The sequence below is a fragment of the Impatiens glandulifera genome, chromosome 3 (genome assembly GCF_907164915.1).
Source record: "Impatiens glandulifera chromosome 3, dImpGla2.1, whole genome shotgun sequence".
In the NCBI taxonomy this organism is placed as follows: domain Eukaryota; kingdom Viridiplantae; phylum Streptophyta; class Magnoliopsida; order Ericales; family Balsaminaceae; genus Impatiens; species Impatiens glandulifera.
The window spans coordinates 18,679,459-18,701,526 of NC_061864.1; the positions used below are offsets into that span (position 1 = coordinate 18,679,459).

The following is a 22,068-nucleotide window of genomic DNA, read 5'->3' on the forward strand; positions in this document are numbered from 1 at the left end:
ATATAATATTTATATATACTTATATACACTGTATTTAAAATAAGTGTATATTTTATAATTAATAATAAATTATAAAAATAATCATGATAATTGATAACTTTGTAAATACACAAATTTTAGTCCTTCAAATTATACTTCAAATTATAAAAAAAAATTGTGTTATTAAAATTTGATATAACCTAATTTATAATAATATTTTAAATCTTCTAATTCAAAATAATCAAGTAGAAATTAAAATTAAATTAAGATTAATTATTGTGATAATTAAATTCTAATTAAAAAATAAGTAAAGACTAAAAATAATTCGAGATTAAAATATTGTATTTATTTTACCCAAATTAAACTCAAAAGGATGTTGAAATAATTTAATTATAATTTTAGACATAAATTAGGTGTATTTTAATCTAAAAATAATTAAATAAATACCCTAAAATACTAAAAAAAAAAAAAATGAACATAATTTTTATTATGTTATTAAAAATATTTTTGTGTATTAATTTTGTGAAGAAAAATGAAAGATATATTCAAAATTTTGATTTCAAATAACACTTTTATTAAAAATAAAAACGGATTATCAGTGTGGTCGAAATTAAATAAATCGGATAAATCGGTTGTACCAAGATTTTTATCCATTGGATAGCTCTGGATGAAAAGAATACGCCGGTTGTAACTAAAGCAAGATGAGCCCGGGCCGTAACGGAACGGCTAAAGCCCCCATTAGCTAGGACGTTAACGAAACGCCAACGATGATGGACCACCAACGGAACACAACGGCATGTTTCATATTAAATGAAACGACGTTGTTTTGTTTGCCTTTTCCGTTGAGGCGGGAAAACGTCGGAGAGTCTCGCTCGACGTCAACGATCTTCCAGAAACTTTATTTCCTTCGTTTCTCATCCTTATCCCTCCAAACTTCGCCAACATGCATGTCTCTCCCTCGCCATCATTTTCCCTAAGGATTGAAGTCAAAATCTACTCTAGAACTAGGCATGCGAAGACAAAACAGAAACGAAGAAGAACTTCATAAGAAAAATTGAAATGAATTCGACTTCGAAACCGACTTAGCTCCGGCGAGTGGTCTTCTTCTTCCAATCCATCGAAAGAAATCCAACAATTACAGTCTGCTTGAAGATCTTCATCAAAGCTCCGGTGAGTGGTTTTTTAAGAAACCGCTTCGGTGTTCTAAGTTTCGATCTAGAATTTTGGAAAACTTCCTTGAGACCATATGAGTGTTCTCCAATCACAAGTAAGTTTCTAGACAATCTATAATTCAAGTAGTGGTTTAGACTTTAATTTTTTCAATTTCGATCGGGTTGATCTTATTTATGGTTCAATTTTGTACATTTTATAGTTAAAATCGATCATTAGATAATTTCCAAGCTTTTTATAGAAAGAGATTTCATCAAACAACCCCAATCAAAAAAAACTCAAATTTGATTTAAAAATTTAGAAAATTTGAATTTTCTGTTCTTGAGCTTTTGAGCTTTATAAGCATGAAAATTTGACTTACCCTATTTGCAAAATAATATTATTATGTTTAATAATATTAAAATGATATTTTGGATTTTTATATTCAAAATAACTTGAAAGAAGGATTTAAAACCTAATTAAGGATTAATTAGTGTGATAATTAAACCTTAATTAAGGAACTTTCCAAAATTCCAAAAATAATTTGAGGATAAAATATTTGTAAATATTTTACCCAAATTAGACCAAGGAAGGGGTTAAAAATATTTAATTAGGATTTATTCATGATTTATGTTTAATTCATTAATTAAACCAACTAAATAAAATACCCTAAAATTTGCAAAATATAAAATATGATCATAATTGTTATTATGAATCTAGAAATATTTTTTGTGAAATTTTTTGTGAAAAATGGATTTAAAAAGAATTAAACTCGATTTTTAACTACATTTTAAATCAAATTAAAATTGCATAATCCTGTGTGGTTGATTTTATGTTTAAACTTTGCAGTAGGATCTTGGACCATCAGATGAGTGCCCAGATCTCATCTGACAGCCTAGAGCGCGCCAAAAATCCAGCTGTAGCGAAACCATGCGCGCGCGCCCGTACCAGATCAACTAACGGGACAGACTGACCCCGTTAGTCAACCAGGCTGACCGCTGACGGAACCAGACGGAACTCGGCGTTCCGTTACTCAAAACGACGTTGTTTTGTTCATCTTCTTCGCTGGGATGTAGGGGTCGCCGGATTCGCGATCATCGTCGCGTCCAGCTTTCCAAAAGCTCTAACTTCGGCCACAGGCGATCAAATCCATTGATTTTTTGCCCACGTGATCCCCTCGTCAGCGCCTACGTTTCTCCTTATCTAGAAGTCTTATCTTCCTCGGGATAAGGCTGTCAGCTGCCGGATAAGATTTTAGGGATAAGAACGTCGGCGATCAAAATCAAGTCGAATTAGCCTTCTACAGCCAACCTATCCACCTTATAAATACCCCCATATTATCCTAATACCAATCCATCAAACAATAACCAAGAATTACACATCAATTCAATCCGATTGAAGACCTGCAGATTCCGGCGAATAATAGTTTTTTCAAAAATTTCTCCAGCGAGCCAAGATTCGATCCAGGCTTCTGGATCACTTCCAGCAACTCCTAGGAATGTTTTCCAGTTGTTGGTATGATTCCAGAAGCCTTGAATATTGATTTGTAATTGAAAATTTTGAATTTCTTCAAAATTTCTTGTTTGATCACTTTGGTCGTGTTCTTATGCTTGATTGTATGATTTATTTGTACAGATACATTATATATATCATGTTTAAGCTTTTTGTTGAAAGAAAAACCGATCAAATCAACCTAGAACAGAATTTTTTAAAAATCAGTTTGAAAATTGGATTTTTTTGAAATGTTGTGTTCTTGATTTAAATCTGGATTTGTTGATCCAGATTGTTGTTATATATGTTTATAAACATGTTTCAATCATTTCCATACAACTGTAATCAAGTTTTGATCATGTTTGATCAAAATTGAAATCTGAGAAAAAAAACTTGAAAATTTGAATTTTAAAACATTGTGTTCTTACTTTTAATCTGATTTTGTTGGTTCAATTAGTTGTATTACATGTTTGTATACATGATTGGATGATTTCTAAATAACTGTAATCATGTTTTGATCATGTTTAATCAAATTGAAATTTTGGAAAAAAAAGTTAAAAATATGGATTTTTGAAATTTCATGTTCTTGTTTCTAAGTTTGATTTGTTGATTCAATTAGTAGTTATACATAATTCTTAACATGTATGGATGAATTCCAAGTAACTGTTTCACCTTTTGTTCATGTTTGATCAAATTTGGTTTTTGAAAAAAAGTTAGATTTTGATTTAATCTTTAAAAACCATTTTATTGATGTAATGATGTTCTTATTTTGGTATGGATTAACTATATTCATCATTAGCTTTGAAATGATGAATATAGTTAATTCATATACCAAAACAAGAACATCATTACATCATTAAAATGGTTTTTGAAAATTGAATCAAAATCTATTTTTTTCAAAAATCAAATTTGATCAAATATGATCAAAAGGGTGAAACAGTTTCTTGGAATTCATCCTTACATGTTAAGAATCATGTATAACTACTAATTGAATCAACAAATCCAACTTAGAAACAAGAACATGAAATTTCAAAAATCCAGATTTTTAACCTTTTTTCCAAAATTTCAATTTGATCAAACATGATCAAAACATTATTACAATTACTTAGAAATCATCCAACCATGTATACAAACATGTAATACAACTAATTGAACCAACAAAATCAGAGTAAAAGTAAGAACACAAAGTTTTAAAATTCAATTTTTCAAACTTTTTTCTCAAATTTCAATTTTGATCAAACATGATCAAAACTTGATTACAGTTGTATGGAAATGATTCAAACGTGTTTATAAACATATTTAACAACAATCTGGATCAACAAATCCAGATTTAAACCACGAACACAACATTTCAAAAAATTCAATTTTCAAACTGATTTTTGTAAAATTCTGTTCTAGGTTGATTTAATCGTTTTTTCTTTCAACAAAAAGCTTAAAATGATATATATAATGATTATCTACAAAGAAATCATACAATCAAGCATAAGAACACGACCAAAGTGATCAAACAAGAAATTTTGAAGAAATTCAAAATTTTCAATTACAAATCAATATTCAAGGCTTCTGGAATCATACCAACAACTGGAAAACATTCCTAGGAGTTGCTGGAAGTGATCCAGAAGCCTGGATCGAATCTTGGCTCGCTGGAGAAAGTTTTGAAAAAACTGTTATTCGCCGGAATCTGCAGGTCTTCAATCGGATTGAATTGATGTGTAATTCTTGGTTATTGTTTGATGGATTGATATTAGGATAATATGGGAGTATTTATAAGGTGGATAGGTTGGCTGTAGAAGGCTAATTCGACTTGATTTTGATCGCCGACGTTCTTATCCCTAAAATCTTATCCGGCAGTTGACAGCCTTATCCCGAGGAAGATAAGGCTTCTAGATAAGGGGGAAACGTAGGCGCTGACGAGGGGATCACGTGGGCAAAAAAATCAACAGATTCGATCGCCTGTAGCCGAAGTTAGAGCTTCTGGAAAGTTGGACGCCGACGATGATCGCGAATCCGGCGACCCCTGCATCCCAGCGAAGAAGATGAACAAAACGGAGTCGTTTTGAGTAACGGAACGCCGAGTTCCGTCTGGTTCCGTCAGCGGTCAGCCTGGTTGACTAACGGGGTCAGTCTGTCCCGTTAGTTGATCTGGTGCGGCCGCGCGCGCGTGGTACTGCTACAGCTGGATTTCTGGCGTGTTCTGAGCTGTCGGATGATATCTGGGCGCTCATCTGATGGTCCAGAATTTTGCTGCAAAGTTTAAACATAAAATCAGCCACACAGGATTACGCAATTTTAATTTTATTTAAAAGGTTATTAAAAATCGAATTAAAATCCATTTTTTCACCAAAAATTTCACAGAAATTGTTTCTAGATTAATAATAACAATTATGAACATATTTTATTTTTTGGAAATTTTGGGGTATTTTATTTAATTGGTTAAACTATTGACTAACAGGGCTTGAAATAACGGGATTGTGTACAAACAATCTCACGTACCTATCAACAGATAGGATTTAGATTACCTGTTGACAAACAGGGTTTGGAATAATGGGATTGTGTACAAACAATCTTACGTACCTACCAATAGATAGGATTTAGATTATCTATTAACAAACAGGGTTTGAAATAACGGGATTGTGAACAAACAATCTCACGTACCCATCTATAGATAGGATTTAGATTACCCGTTGACTAACAGGGTTTGAAATAACGGGATTGTGTACAAACAATCTCACGTACCTATCAACATATAGGATTTAGATTACCTATTGACTAACATGGTTTGAAATAACAGGATTGTGTACAAACAATCTTACGTACTTATCAACAGATAGGGTTTAGGTTACCTGCTGACTAACAGGGTTTGAAATTATGGGATTGTGTACAAACAATCTCACGTAACAAACTAGTATTATCCGTTTTCACGTAATTGATAGGAGCATAGAATTCTGATCTGGTACTCCTTCACGTAAGTCTAGGTGATGTACCCATTCGAGAGATATGGTTAAGGTAAAACCTAAGTATAGGGTATAACCTAAGTATCTGTTAGGGTGATGGACCCCATAAGGTGGACTATTGTGAGAGTGGAATGTTATAAATATCAATTTATAAACGGCCAGAGTTTTGTTTATTTTATTCATTTTAAAATAACAAGTTAATCCCCAACAGAGTCGCCAAGAAAGTTGTAATACCGATTATCCCCCCGGTCTATGTCCCGTTCCATAGCTTATCACGTGCTTGTGAAGCATGTGGCAATATGGAAGGACTACCGCGAGACAGCTCGAGGTTCAATGATTTCAACTTTGGTTTACGTGCCAGACATCTTTTAAAATGAAACATTTAATTTTTAAAAGATTTTGAAAATACCTGGAGCAGTAATAAATTAATTATGAAAAATAATTAATCTTTTGTTCAAACATTAATAATCTAGGAGGCTAAATAACAATTTAACCTGACCCGATTTAAATCAATTAAGCATAATTAATTTAAAGATTATTCATTTGAAAATCAGAGTCGCAAAGAGATTTTATGAAAATCAATAAAATGATACGTGTACAAATGTATTTATACCAGAGTTTTTGAAAAAAATGGTCCGTTGTCTGTTTACGCTCGGGAAAGGGTTTTCGCGCTATGTCCTTTGCGTCTGCCTAAGGACGGTTTTCAAAATTCTTCTAAAATAGACAAAGTCTGGCTTCTATAAATCTAATTATAACATTCCTTATCTTTAATTATTAGTCCAGGGGTCCTAAATGAGGATAAACTTTAAATAATTGTACAAAATCATTTAAAGGAGGTGTGTACATGTTGTGTTGATGTTCAAATTTAACAAAACCTGAAAATATCAAAAAAATATGTTAGAGAGTATAACCAAACAAGACCTAGCAAAAGAAAATTGCTTTGGGAAACATCCCAGAGAATCTTGAGAATACCATTTTTTAGAAAATGGGGGTTTGGTTTCAAAATAGTTTGGGGTTTTTGAAAATTGAAACCAAACAGGCCTAAGGATTAAACCTTGAGTCTGATCTTGTCAATTTGGGCTTAGTAAGGTTGAAGAGGTTCAATTTTGAGTGAGGGTTCGGACTTAGGCCTAGGGCTATAACGGTCTTAGGCTAAGTGGGGGTTTGATCTTAGGCTAGGGCTAGGGTTTAGCCTAGGCTAAGATGAGGCTAGGCTTAATTGTTGGTCCTAGGTTAGGTGTCAAGGTCAATCCTATGTCAAGTGGCAAGGTTTGTCCTAGGTTAATTTGGTCTAGGCTAGTTTCGTCGGCCCTAAGACAACTCTCTCGGTCGGGTGGCACGGTCCTGGGCGGTTTCCTCGGTCGGACGACTCGGTCCTGGCTTGTTTTTCTCGGTCCTAAGGCAAAATTCTAGGACCGGATGCTCTTATTTTGGTCCGAAACTTCAGAAGGCCATAACTTTTAATTGGGATGTCCAAATCACAATCCGTAAGTTGCAGTAGGTTCATATGACCATGAAGAACAAAAGTCCTAACATAAGTCACGATTTTGAAAATCATAAGAGGATCAATTTTAAGACATCATTTCTAGGTCAAAATTTAGGATCTTTTAAATTATGTCATTTCAAGGCCTGATTTTTGTTCCATTAGCTTTGAAATTATGAATATAGTTAATACATACCAAAACAAGAACATCATTACATCATTAAAATGGTTTTTGAAGATTGAATCAAAATCTAACTTTTTTAAAAAAAACAAATTTGATCAAACATGATCAAAATGGTGAAACAATTACTTGGAATTCATCCCTACATGTTAAGAATCATGTATAACTACTAATTAAATCAACAAATCCAACTTAGAAGCAAGAACATGAAATTTCAAAAATCCAGATTTTTAACCTTTTTTTCAAAATTTCAATTTAATCAAACATGATCAAAACATAATTACAGTTACTTAGAAATCATCCAATCATGTATACAAATATGTAATACAACTAATTGAACCAATAAAATCAAATTAAAAGCAAGAACATAAAGTTTTAAAATTCAAAATTTCAAATTTTTTCTCAAATTTCAATTTTGATCAAACATGATCAAAACTTGATTACAGTTGTATGGAAATGATTCAAACATGTTTATAGACATATATAACAACAATCTGGATCAACAAATCCAGATTTAAACCAGGAACACAACATTTCAAAAAATCCAATTTTCAAACTGATTTTTGCAAAATTCTATTTTAGTTTGATTTGATCGGTTTTCTTTCAACAAAAAGCTTACACATTATATATATAATGATTCTCTACAAAGAAATCATACAATCAAGCATAAGAACACGACCAAAGTGACCAAACAAGAAATTTTGAAGAAATTCAAAATTTTCAATTATAAATCAATATTCAAGGCTTCTAGAATCATACCAACAGCTGGAAAACATTCTTGGGAGTTGCTGGAAGTGATCCAGAAGCCTGGATCGAAGCTTGGCTCGCTGGAGAAAGTTTTGAAAAAAACTATTGTTCGTCAGAATCTGTAGGTCTTCAATCGTTGTTGTTCTTTCAAGTTATTTTGAATATAAAAATCCAAAATATTATTTTAATATTATTAAACATAATGATATTATTTAGCAAATAGGGTAAGTCAAATTTTCATACTTAAAGTAAGTTATTAATTGCAATGAAATTTGATTCCAGTAACCATCAATATCCACTTGCTTATGCTTTAGTTAATGAAGAAACGATTGATAATTGGTCCTGGTTCTTATGCCACCTTCGCAGATTTATATGCCGAAATAGAATGAGAGTGTGCATAACTTCATATCGTTATGCCGCAATCATTGAAGCAATGAAGAAAGAACAAAATGACTTTATTGGAGATATGAGAATACATCGTTTTTGTCTCTTCCATATTTGTAGTAACTTTAGTTTTGCTCATCCAGAATCACATTTGAAGATGCTTTGTTGTTGGCTAGAGACACTAGTCAAGTAAGAAAATTTGAAGTAACGATGAGACAAATCAAAGAGATTAATGTTGATGCTGAAAAATGGTTACGAAATATTCCATTAGAGATGTGGACTATGTCTCACGATGAAAGATATCGTTATGGTCAAGTAACAACTAATATGGTTGAAAGTTTCAACGGTATGTTAAGGTCTGCTCGTTTTTTACTAATCACATCAATGATGAAATATATATATTATCGCTCGATAAAGATTGTTGTAGAAATACGGACGAAAACTTTAAATGATCTTCAAAATGGCCATAATTATTGCAAGTTGTCAAGAGATTTATTTGAAAAGATTGAAGTAAGGCATCAACACATAAAATTGTTCCATACAATCAGCAAACTAGGATCTTTGAGGTGACTACTACATGTTACAAAACAAATAAATGTTTTTGGAAAGGTGACAACAAGCATATCGTTGACCTACGTAGAAGATTTTGTTCTTGTGGAAAATGGTATCGGTATCACTCTCCCTGTTCGCATATATTTGTTGGTTGTTTATTATGCAGGCTTGATTGGACTCAATACATCATCATTACAAATATTATCATAAATATTTTGTTCTTTTCCACACTTCACTCCAACATTATTTTATTTATATTCCCAAAAGATTTATTTCTCTCATCATTTTCAAATTTTGTCTAATAACAAAATGTATTTCCCTCTAAACTCTTCCTATTCAATTTTTAAATTGTTCCTTTAACATTCATTTACATTTTTCTCCATTTTAACCCAACAAATAAAATACCTTTAATATATTTGTAGAACATTTATCAAAACAAATATACTTGATTTACTCATTTGGATTATTTTTAAATTGAACCATTTTAATTGATATTTTCATGTAACGTTTTCTCAAATTTGACATCATCGTAGTTATCGATATTTATTTATATTTTAAAATTAAAATGCCAAAATCTAAATATATGTTTGAAAACGTAAAATTTAATTTTTTAAATAGCCAAAATTTAATTAAATAAAGACGAGATTTAACTAGCACAAAATATTTCATCATTAAACATTCAACTCAAAAATAATATTTGAATCATCAGATAAACAGTACATCTAACCAAGCCAAACTTACAAACCTGAATTATTTAATATATCACCTTAAAAAACTAACCAATTAGATACAGTAGTTTTATATAAAAAGGAAAAAGCACTTCTTATTAAATGAAAGACTAGAGTTATATAAAGGCATAAAAGCACTCTTACAAATAACCCCCCAAACTATCCCAAAACTAACATTCCAACACTCCCCCTCAAGATGAGCCTACGAACGAAAGATATCCACAAGGCCCATCTTGTCACATAGTCTCGACAATTCTAACGAATTAAGCCCTTTAGTGAGACAGTCAGCCACTTGCTCTTTAGTAGTTACATATCCTAGTTTAAGTAGTCCGCTATTCAGTTTTTCCTTGATGAAAAATCTGTCAATCTCCACATGCTTGGTCCTGTCATGCTGCACAGGGTTATTAGCAATGCTAATAGCTGACTTATTGTCGCACCACAGCTTCATTTGTGCCTCTTGGTCCATTTTGAGCTCCACCAACAGAGCTCTCAACCATATCATCTCTGCAACACCTAAAGCCATAGCCCTGTACTCTGCCTCAGCTGTGGATCTCGCAACTACCGACTGTTTCTTGCTCTTCCAGGAGACCAGATTGCCTCCTACAAACATGCAATATCCAGACGTGGACTTCCTGTCATCGGCACAACTAGCCCAGTCTGAATCACAATATCCCTCAATACTCAAATGCACATTCTTGCGAAAGATCAACCCTTGCCTGGTGCACTCTTCAAGTATCTCAGGATCTGGTACACTGCATCCATGTGACCCTCCCTAGGGTCATGCATGTAGCGACTCACCACACTCACCGCAAAGGAAATGTCAGGACGAGTGTGGCTCAAATAAATCAAGCGACCAACTAACCTCTGGTACCTCTCCTTATCAACTGGCTCTCTTGCCTCAGCACTTAGCTTAGACTTTTGATCGATCGGGGCCACCGCAGGCTTGCACCCAAGCATACCTATCTCTGTAAGTAAATCCAGCACATACTTCCTTTGAGATAAGACAATCCCCTCTGCACCATGAGCTATCTCAATCCCAAGGAAATATTTGAGTTGCCCCAAGTCTTTCACTTCAAACTCCTTACTCAACCTCTTCTTCAACAATGCAATCTCACCCTCATCATTACCAGTGATAATCATGTCGTCCACATACACTGCCAGCATCGTAATGTGAACTTCATGTCGCCTGAAGAACACTGTATGATCTGCATTGGTCTGCCGGTACCCCATGCCTACCATAGCCCTCCTAAACTTGTCAAACTAAGCTCGAGGGGACTGCTTTAGCCCATAAAGAGATTTATTAAGTCTGCACACCTTACCCTCCATTTGTTTCGTGCCAAAACCCTATGGGACCTCCATGTATACCTCCTCCAACAACTCACCATGAAGAAAAGCATTCTTCACATCAAGTTGATGTAACCTCCAACTCTCATTCGCTACTAAGGAAACAAGTGTCTGCACTGTACTCATCTTCGCCACGGGTGCAAAAGTCTCATCATAGTCAATACCGTACGTCTGACTGTACCCTTTTGCCACCAACCGGGCCTTGTAACGCTCAACCCGACCCTCTGGACTTTGCTTCACAGTGAAAACCCACTTGCATCCAACCGCCTTCTTCCCTGGTGGTAATGGCACAAGCTTCCAGGTTTTGTTCTTTGCGAGAGCCTCAAGTTCCTCAAGCATGGCGGCTTTCCACTTTGGATCCTCCTTAGCAACCTGCCAACACTTAGGGATAGAGACAATGTCCAGAGATGCAATGAATGCTCCGTGTGCAGGTGATATGTGAGAGTAAGAAACAAATTGGGCAATATCATGTGGGAAACCGTATCGATCAAGGGGAACTCCCGCATTGAGGCGAGGAGTCCTCCTTACGGACATGTGAGTGGGAATGGAAGAGGGAGGAATCATATCACCTGTGTACTCCTCTTCAGCGAGTGGTGTCTTAGAAGTCGGGGTAGGCAGGGACAAGGGACTTGACACAAGCGGCATTGTAGGCATGGTATCCTCAATCTGCCTCCTTCGCCACAAGCGGCATTGTAGGCATGGTATCCTCAATCTGCCTCCTTCGCCTCATGTATACTCGCAGCTCCCCTTGAGCTTGAGTACCACCGTTATCGGGGTCATCCCCGCCTCGTTCTGGCACCTCCTCACCTGTCGGTGCACAAGGGACATCGCTCACGCCCACCATCCTCCTCTCACTACCACTACTACTCTCCCCCTCTCGCCTCATACCTCCATTATCAAGCGAGTCTCCAAAGGGTGATGTATCCTGGGAAGAATAGTATGGCTCATGCTCTCGAAACGTGACATCCATACTAACAAAAAACCTCCTCTCCATTGGGCTCCAACATGTGTAGCCTTTTTGAGTAGTCGAGTATCCCACAAAGATACATTTAACCGCTCGTGGATCAAGTTTTCCCACATTTGGTCTGTTGTTCTGCACAAAGCACACACAACCAAAAACCTTCAAGGGGAGACTATCACTAATCTCACCTTTCAATAACTCAAGCGGGGACTTCCACTCCAACACACGTGAGGGCATCCTATTGATCAGTCTCGCTGCTGTCAGGACTGCATGTCCCCACAAGTACTTTGGTACATTCATTGAGATCATCATACTTCTTGCTACCTCAAGGAGATGCTTGTTCTTTCTTTCTGCCACCCCATTCTGTTCTGGTGTGTACGGACACGTGGTCTGATGCAGGATTCCCTGAGAGGATTAGTACTCTCTGAACTCATTGTTTGTGTACTCTGTCCCATTGTCAGACCACCTCAATACATTCACTACTGCCCCGTATTGAGTCTGAACCCTTTGTGAAAATTTTTAAAACAAGCAGACACATCATTCTTGTTTTACATCAAATACAGCCAAGTAGTACGAGAAAAGCAATCAATGAAAGACACAAAATATCGAAAACCATTAACAGAAGTTGTGGAACAAGGTCCCCACACATCAGAATGTATCAAATCAAAACTATAGGTGCTCCTACTACATGTACTGACATACGAACTCCTAGTGTGCTTGCCAAACTCACAAACATCACAAACCAGTCTCTCTTTATTAGCTTTTTTCATCATAGCTGGATACAAACGACTTAACAGATTAAAAGAAGAATGACTCATTCGCCTATGGTAGAGCAACAACAAGTCTTCCACACTACTCCTCACTCCTCCAGATCTCTCCACCACAGATGCGAGGGCTGAGTCCATCTCTTTTCTCTCAAAAAACCACAAGCCATTACGCCATGTGCCAGTCCCAAGCCTCCTGCCCGTTCCCTTCTCCTGGAAGATCACCTTGGGAATATCAAAAGTGACAACACATTTCAGTTGGAGGATAATAGCACTAATGGATAAGAGATTTACTAGAAAAGATGGAGCATGCAAAACATTGGACAAAGTCAAGGAGTCAGTACATCGCACAGTACCCTTATCCACTACGGGTTGGGCCGTACCATCGGCTGTTCGAATACTCTCAGGGATTTCCAGGTGAGTATAAGAAGAAAATTCTCCAACAGTACCCGTAACATGTCTGGAAGCACCAGAATCAATAATTCATGGTGAACCAACAGTAGATATAGAGGCAAGAGCATGGGTGTCACTAGTACCTGTAACTGAATGAGCATAAGTGGCAATGTTACCCGAGGTAGATGCATTCTCTGCCGCACCTCTTCCCTTTCTCCTAAGAAGTTGGGAGTAGGATCTCAAGAGATCCTAATCCTCCACAGAGAGCTCCTCCTCCTGCACACCATCTCCATTATCTTCACCTGCTACCATCAGGTTTGCCCGGTAGCCCCCTCTTCCACCTCCTCTGCGGCCACGGCCACGACCACGACCGCGCTCACCAGACTGACCACGTCCACCGGAGTTCCTCGCCTTTGGTGACTTGGTGCAAGCCGATATCAAGTGGCCTACCTCTCCACAATTGTAGCACTCCCGGGTCTCACCTCTAAACTTGGAACCACCTGAGTTGGAGACAGCTAGGGCTGACTTCACCCCTGGAAGTCCCCCTGCCCCGGCCTGGAGCTCAATCCGGGTCTCCTCCTATATCATGGTCGAGACTGCCTCCTCAAGCGAGGGAATCTTTGGCTGAGCCAATAACATTGCAGTCCTCTACTCAAAGGTTGGGGCCAGACCTCTGAGAAACCCCACGGTCCTATCCTGCATGCAAGCCTCAGTCTTCCTGCACGCAAGATCAGTGCAACACAATGTCCTCGTGTAGTAGTCATGATCCAGCCACAAGCGCTCCAGCTATATGGCATACTCCTGAACAGTCCTTTCCCCCTGTACACAAGCAGCGATCTCCCCTTGGACCTGGTAAACCCTCAGGTTGTTCCCCACTCCATCATAAGTCTTCTTCAGCTTCTCCCAGACACACCGCACATCCTCCATACCATCAACATTGGCCGCAATCGGTGTAGTCATCGAGTTTAAGAGACAGACATACACCAGCATGTGAATGGACCTCCAATCATCCCATGCTGGAGTACCCTCAACCGGCTTAATAACCGCTCCAGTCAAGTACCCCTCTAATTTCCTCCCTACTAGTGTGTATCACACTCGACGTGACCAGCGCAGATACGAAGTTGGATCATCGAGTTTCACATCAATCGGGGGAAGCTCCACCCTAGGTGCTGGTGCGGGTGCGGGTGTAGGTGCTGGGGTTGGTTTCGGTGCCGTGTCACTAGAGGCAAAGCTGAATGCTCGCATCAACATTGCGATCTCATCACCACTCAGTTTTTCCAAGGCCTTTTTCATCGCAAGACCCATGTTCGAACCCTCACCTGTCATCGATCCGACTCTAATCTACACGAGATTGAGTCAAATCTTCCTTCTTCCCCAAAACCACGATCACACGATCTTTAACCCGTAAGATCTAAAACTCATTATCTCGAACTTCTTCCTCTTCCTTTTAACCCGTTCTTGATCTCAAAACATCAAGGAGACCAGATCCAAACCCTCACCGGCGGGTCAGTTCTGCCCCTAGCAAGGCGGAGGCGCCCCTGGTGGGCGGAGGTCCTGATAGGGGCGGCGGAGGTCTGGTGAGGCTGGCGGCTGTTGCACAGTTTTTAGATACAAAACCCTAGATCTGAAACCTAGCTCTGATACCAAGTAGTTTTATATAAAAAGGAAAAAGTACTTCTTATTAAATGAAAGACTAGAGTTATATAGAGGCATAAAAGCACTCTTACAAATAACCCCCCAAACTATCCCAAAACTAACCTTCCAACAGATACATTATTTTACTTGTTTATTTTTAATATTAACACACAAAAATATTAAAAATATATATAAGAATTACATGAGTATCTTCTAACACTTTTCAAAATTTCAACCACTAAAGCTTATAAAAGAAAAAGATGTTTAAAAATTCTCAAACCTCTCAAAAATTTAGATGTGACAATAATTAGGAGATTTTAATAAATTATTATTTTTTATAATAATAATAATAGCAATTGTAAACCAATTTTGACCTGATTTCGTGATTAAAGCCTCCTAGCAAAATACCAAAATGGTCAATTTCTCTTGCTCAAGGTTGAAGAAGAAAGTGAACTTGGTCGAAACTTTGCCCCCTAAGTCTGAGTCCAGTCCGTGCCTCTCTACGTTGACTGAAGCCCATATTGCATCCAAGTCAGCTCAGACACTGCTCCCGAACCAGACCAAACCGAACTGAGATGCGCTTAGTATATATATATATTAATATATTTTTAGTACATTTAATATATATATATATATATATATATATATATATATTTTATTAAAGACTTGTTTTAATTTATTTTTTAAATTGAACCATTTTTTCAGGTACTGTTTTTTAAAATTTTGACATCATCATAAGTATCTATATTTATTAATATTTTAAAATTAAAATATCTAAATCTAAATTTATGTCGAAAAATATAAAATTTAATTTTCTAAATAGTCAAAATTTTATAAAATAAAATATGTTTTTAATAAACACGAAAGACATTAAAAGAAAGTTATCTTTCGAGTAACGTTAAGCAACTATAAAGGAGTGTTCAAATAATTAGATACATATCAACCTTACCTATGCCAATACTACTAACACTTACAAACATGAAATCTTTAATATATCACCTTAAAACAACTAACCAATTATATAAATTATACTTGTTTATTTTTTATATTAACACACAAAAATATTTAAAAAATATAAGAATTACATGAGTATTTTCCAACACTTTTCAAATTTTCAGCCACTACAAGCTTTATAAATGAAAGGTTTTGCTTAAAAATTCTCATAGCTTGCAAAAATTTAGATGTGACAATTATTACGGATTTTTCTAGTTTCTTAATAAAATGTTATTTTTATAGGAAAAAAACTCACTTAGACGTATGTTTAGACGTATGTACTTGTAAAACTAGCTCACTTAGACGTATGCACTAATAAAAGGTCATTTAAACCTATGTACTATCAAAAATTGGCTCATTTAGCCTCTTTTAATAACCATGGTTAACTTTTATATTTAAATTTATATATTTATTAATTAAATATTAATATATTTTCTCTCTCCTTCTTTTTCATTAATTAAAATAGGTAATTTATTTTATTCTTAAATTTTTTATTATTTTAATATTAATTTTTCTTTTTTATTTCATTTTTTTTATTAGTTTTTATTTCTCATATTTCTTAAATTATCATTTTTTTTAAAAAAATTAACAACTTATTTATGAATTTTATGTTTTACTGTAATATTTTTTTGAAGAGTTTTTTCTTATTTAATTTAATATAATAAAAATGAAAAAAGGTTTTTTTTTCTTATTTAGTTTAATATAAATAAAAATGAAATTAATAATTTTTTATTTAATTTTTATTCACGACTTATATTAATAGTAAATGAATTGTTTTGTCTAATATTTGATTATTACTCTTTTAGTGTTTGATGAATGAGTTTATTATTATTCAATTCTTAATTAATTTATTTTTGTGTTGAAAGATTTTTATTGTTAAAAGAATTTTCATTATTATATTCAATTATTTGGATCAAACAATTTTAAAATAATTAATAATTAATGTGAATATAAAAAAAAATATATAAGAAAAAGAAGAAATATAGAATTGAATACTTTTATATATATATATATATTAAAATTAAAATAATCAATCATAAATACTCATATAGAAATAATAAAAAATTATAAATAGAGAGAAAAAATAGAAGGTTCATTTATTAGTAATAAATAAAATAATAAATGAAAAGGAAAGAGAGAGTAAATATATTAATATTTAATTAATAAATATATAAATTTAAAAATAAAAGTTAATCATAGTTACAAAGAGAGGCTAAATGAGCTAATTTTTCAATTTTTGATAGTACGTACGTTGAAATGACATTTTATTGTACAAGTACATACGTCTAAGCGAGTTTTTTTTCTTTTTTTATATATATAAATAGTAATAATAATTGTAAGCCAATTTTGACTCTGGGTCTTGGCAAGAAGTTCTTCTTTCCTTCTTATCTATTTCTTAGTGATCTCTAGAAAGTAGAAAACGCATCTTCTTCCTCTTTCTCTATTATATAATAGTTCATATCTGTGCCTTTCTTTCTCCAACTCTTCATCTCTGTTTATTAATTAATTAAGGAATATTAAAAATGGCAACTAAGATTCTTTTCACTTCAATGGTAGATCGATTCTCCTCCGTTGCTCTTAGAAGCAGGCGAGGATATGCGGCGACGGCAATAGGATCGGTGAATAACTTAATGGGGAAGAAGATAATTGGAGAGGGGAAAACGAAGACGACGCCATCTTGGGTTCCTGATCCCATAACCGGCTTCTACAGGCCGGAGAATCGATCCGCCGGAGAAGTTGACGTCGCCCAACTGCCGGAGATTCTCTTGCAGAAGAGCGGGATTATTAGACCAAACTGAAACACAAAGAGAATGGAGAGATGATTTTTTATTTTATTTTTTTAATTAAAAGAAAAAGTTCACTTGTGCTATTTTTCATGTTTGGATTTGTCCAATTTTATAATATTGAAATTTATTAAAATTTAAATCTACACACTTTTGGGATTTGTATTATTTTACCTTACAAATGAAAAGAAAGCAGTATTGGAGACCAAAGTAAAAAAAACACACTAAATTTATGTAATTTTATCCATAAGGCTAGAAAAAGAGAAAAAGGGGTCGCTAGATCGAGTTGAAACAGCAAAATGGCCCCATTGCGCTTTCTTGGCTCGGAGAATCGAGTTACGACGCGTGTTTATATAATACTTACTCCTCTAAAATCTTAACATATACAAAATTGAAACAATCTAGCTTTCTAGGGTGTTTAATTACACTTTTTAAATAATCCCCAATAGATACATAATTTTAATCGATATAGAATTCTAAAATATATAAAATCAATATAATATATATATAATCTTAATAGAGATATCATCTTAACAAATATAGAATTGGGTGAGTCATTAATTCAAGTTTACTAAATAGTATATTAACAAATATTAAACTAGCTTTCAAACGAATATGTTCACGTCTCCGTATGTTCACGAGTTGACGAACCACCGTCATGCTCTTAAACGAGCTCGAGTTTCACTCGTTGAGACTAAATAGAACGAGCTTTATACCGAGACGAAAATCAAATAGTTAGCTAGCCACTATTTTCATTTACAGCCTTTTGAAAATAATAAATTCAATAGATTTAGCATTTTCAGGTTCTAATGCAGATGCCTCTTGTTGACTGGTCTCAATTGTTAATTGCTCCTCTAAACATTCATTTAAAAAAAAAAAAATACTATGTTGCACCTCCATGTGAGAGGGAGTAGGAGACTTGAGAGCAGTCAACTACAAATCCTTGAAAGTTTTAGTTGGAAAACATTTAATAGGTAGAATGCGACTAGACATACAAACTTGGTGTTCAAATAAACTTACTTTTAACAAGAATTTTAATATTGGGTTATTAGTATTCTTATTAGTTCAAAAAAATAAATATTATTTAAATTTTTTATTAATTGAATTATTATAATATTTTTAAATAAAATTAAAATAAAATATTTTGTTATTTTAATTAATGTGAAACAAGTTGTGATATAATTAAAAAAAATTAACATAAATTTATGACATTAGATCATCTCAAATCCACTTGTACTCAAATTCAAAATGAGTTTTTTTTCAATCAACCCAAACCAAAACCAGGTTTACACTATTTTATCTATCTTGCAAACGCATTTTAGTGTAATTAATGTTTAAATACTTAATTTAAAAAATATATATAAATAATAATGAATATTCCGAGAATATTCTATAATAAAATTTTAATTATTTTTATATATCTAAGTTTTTATATAATTTATTTATATGTTTAAATTTTATTTTTATTCTATATTTTTTATTATTATCACGTATTATGAATTATAAAATAACGAAACATTAATACAAAATAGTTTATAAATAAACCTACAATTTTATTCAGGTTCAATTTTTTAAATTGATAAATATATTAATAGTATTGAAAAATTAAAAGAGTAGTATATAAAAAAATATTCCAAGAATATTACTTTCAATTTGATTTTTCAATTGAAAATTAATTAATGTTTGATTAGAAAATGAATGCATTTTGAGTTTTTGGTTGAAGTTGTAGTGGGAATGAAATATGAAATATATATTCACATATACAAAAAAAAAAAAAAAAAATATATATATATATATATATATATATATATAATCAACTATTGTAATTGGTAGGGTTAAAATTAGGGATGTAAATGGGACATGATGTATTTATCATTCGTCCCGTTTTTATTTCGGAGATTTTTTAATATCATTCCGTCTCGTTCGATTTTGTTCAATTTTGAGGAATCTCTACGAGTTTTATAAAATATTAAAAAAAACAAAAAAATTATATAAACAGATTTTTAATATAATATATTCTAATATATTAAAATTTTATATTATTATAAAGAAATAAACTTTATACCTTTTCAAATATAACTTTTAAAATATATCGAATAAATAAATATATTAGTAATTTAATATATTTAATTATGTTTATAGTATTCGGGATAGAATCGGGTGAAATAGGTGTGGAGACACAAATACCATCGTTGCCCCATTTCTGTTCAGTTTAGGAGAAAATAATGTCACAAACAGGATAATTCGATTCGATTTTTCTAGGCTATTTCAAATTGTTATGCTGATTTAAAAACTTCTTTTATATTAAAAAAAATAAATTATAAAAATGAGTAAAGTTTCTATTTCTAATTTTAGACACAACAAAGTCATGTTTGAGGAATAGATATGATGAAGGGCATTATTAGATTTGACAAATAAATTATGACTAAAACAAACAAAAATAACCTACAAACAACATTGTTAACAAATCTACTGAAATTACAGACCTTTCTTGAGTTTTTTTTACTACAGTCAATCCAGAAACAAAGAAATCAATCGATTCAATTTCTTCGCCGTCGTCTTCTTCCTTTCTCCGCCGTTCAAGCAATCAAATCCACATCCACACTGCGGACTTTCATTGAATTCATCGACGGAGAAGCTAGCCGATGCGATCCCGACTGACAGCTGTAGCTTATCCCCGTCGCGACGAACCTCCTGAATGTTCCACCAAAATATCACCACGTTAACGCTGATCCCTTTCAAATCGTAGATCCGTCCTTGGATTATAGTCCCTGTGATAGTTGATTTATATTTCAGATCATATCCTTCGATGCTGAAACTACAAGTCTCCTTAAGATAAACCTTGAACTTTCCGCTGTTACGATTGATCTCGTATCCTATTACTCCTTTTGGTAAAATTCCTACTGGGAAATTGTACTGCTTCAGGACATCGTAGGCGCTGAGCGCGTTATCCTCCGTCACCGTCGATGAGCCGACGGTGAGGACGAAGACGGCGACGGCGGTGATGAATGAAATGGACCGGACGGATCTCATGGTTGTTGTATTGAGTTAATGCCCTTCTCTCTCTTTATATATATTGTGGACACTAAGTGTTTGTTGAAATGTCAAGCTGGTTTATTCATTAAGTATAATTCTGAAAGACACAACTACCAAACAGAACTTTCATAGAACAAGAAATTTTGGCTTTTCCAAAGTAATTATTTTTTTTCTTTTTTGAGAAAAATTAAGAAAAATCTTTTAGCTCATAAAGTATTTATTTTAATTTTATATATAAGATAAAGTAAATAAAATTATTACAAAATTTAATTTTTTGATAACTTTGAAAACTAATTAAAAATAAATGTTAATTGATCATGCTCATGATTTATAAGAAAAATACAATGGATTAACAAATATTTTTTTTAAGTTATCTTCCTTAACTTTAATCAAATTACATTATACAAATATATATATATATATATTATTAGACTAAAGATATGATTTAATTAATATTATAATAAAAATGTCTATCTTATTAATAACTGTTTAAGTTGAAACAGATTATTCTTAATTTTTCTTGGGTAATAACTAATTAAAATCATTATCCATATGAGATAGTTTATCTTATGACCTCATTCAGATTTTTCTTGGCCATGGAGAAAATGTGAATAAAAGCTTAAAATCATTATCCATATAAGAGAAAGAGTCTAAATCAATGGACATATCAATGAACTGGAGAATGTTGCACATGACACGATTAATTCGACTCAAAAGGTCCGATGTTTCTCGGATAAAACGTTCTTATGGTGATCGCATAAACGATCTTGTCAATATCAGTAGAAACGTGTTTAGCTCCTAGGCCGGGGAAGTATTGAATGAAAGTCCTAACTTATAAAACAGTTTTGGTCTGATTTTATTTGATTTTGCATTTCTGATGCAGCGTGCGTGGCTAGGATGAACCTTTATCAAGATTCGTTGATTCTTACGAATACCGAAATTGATAGATATTGAGGAAACCTCGTTTTCTGATTAATAATCTTCCCCTAACAAAGTGTTTTAAGATCCTTTAAATACTCAAACCCTAGCTTGCAAAAGAAATAAACAACTTTTAATAAATTGCAAAAAAACACCCAAAACTAATAAAAAATGCGATTTTAAGCCCCTAAACGTTTCCGCCCGAAAAACACTAGGCAATCGTCGAAATCTGACACTTGCGAGATATTTTCGGATGCTGCAACTTTCGCATAAACGCCTCTTCAACTCGCACCGCATCATTCCCCCCAGGGTAGAAAAGATTCGTCCTCGAATCTGGAACCGCATCATCCTCATCAGAAGAAGACTCACCCACAAAAGGAACAAGATGCTTCACATTGAACACATCAGAGGTACGCACATGGCTGGGAAGGCGTAAACGATAAGCATTGGGGTTGATCTTCTCCACAATCTCAACAGGACCAATCTTCTTAGCAGCAAGCTTGCTATATTCATGAGCTGGAAAACGATCCTTAGTCAGAATAGCCCACACAAAGTCACCAACTTCAAAATCAACAGCACGCCTTCTCGAATC

At 33.9% G+C, this 22,068-nt stretch overlaps 2 protein-coding genes across 2 annotated transcripts; one reads left to right on the forward strand and one right to left on the reverse strand.

Moving 5' to 3' along the window:
• Positions 1–17,219: 17,219 nt before the first annotated feature.
• Positions 17,220–17,687, forward strand: LOC124932629 (late embryogenis abundant protein 2-like). The gene has a single exon (XM_047473287.1). It carries the CDS (start codon positions 17,262–17,264, stop codon positions 17,535–17,537), a length of 276 nt encoding a protein of 91 aa, XP_047329243.1. The 5' UTR covers positions 17,220–17,261; the 3' UTR covers positions 17,538–17,687.
• Positions 17,688–19,992: 2,305 nt separating this feature from the next.
• LOC124931778 (uncharacterized protein At5g01610-like) lies at positions 19,993–20,603 on the reverse strand. The gene has a single exon (XM_047472331.1). The coding sequence runs from the start codon at positions 20,553–20,555 to the stop codon at positions 20,034–20,036; it is 522 nt and encodes a 173-aa protein (XP_047328287.1). The 5' UTR covers positions 20,556–20,603; the 3' UTR covers positions 19,993–20,033.
• Between the last annotated feature and the right edge of the window lie 1,465 nt (positions 20,604–22,068).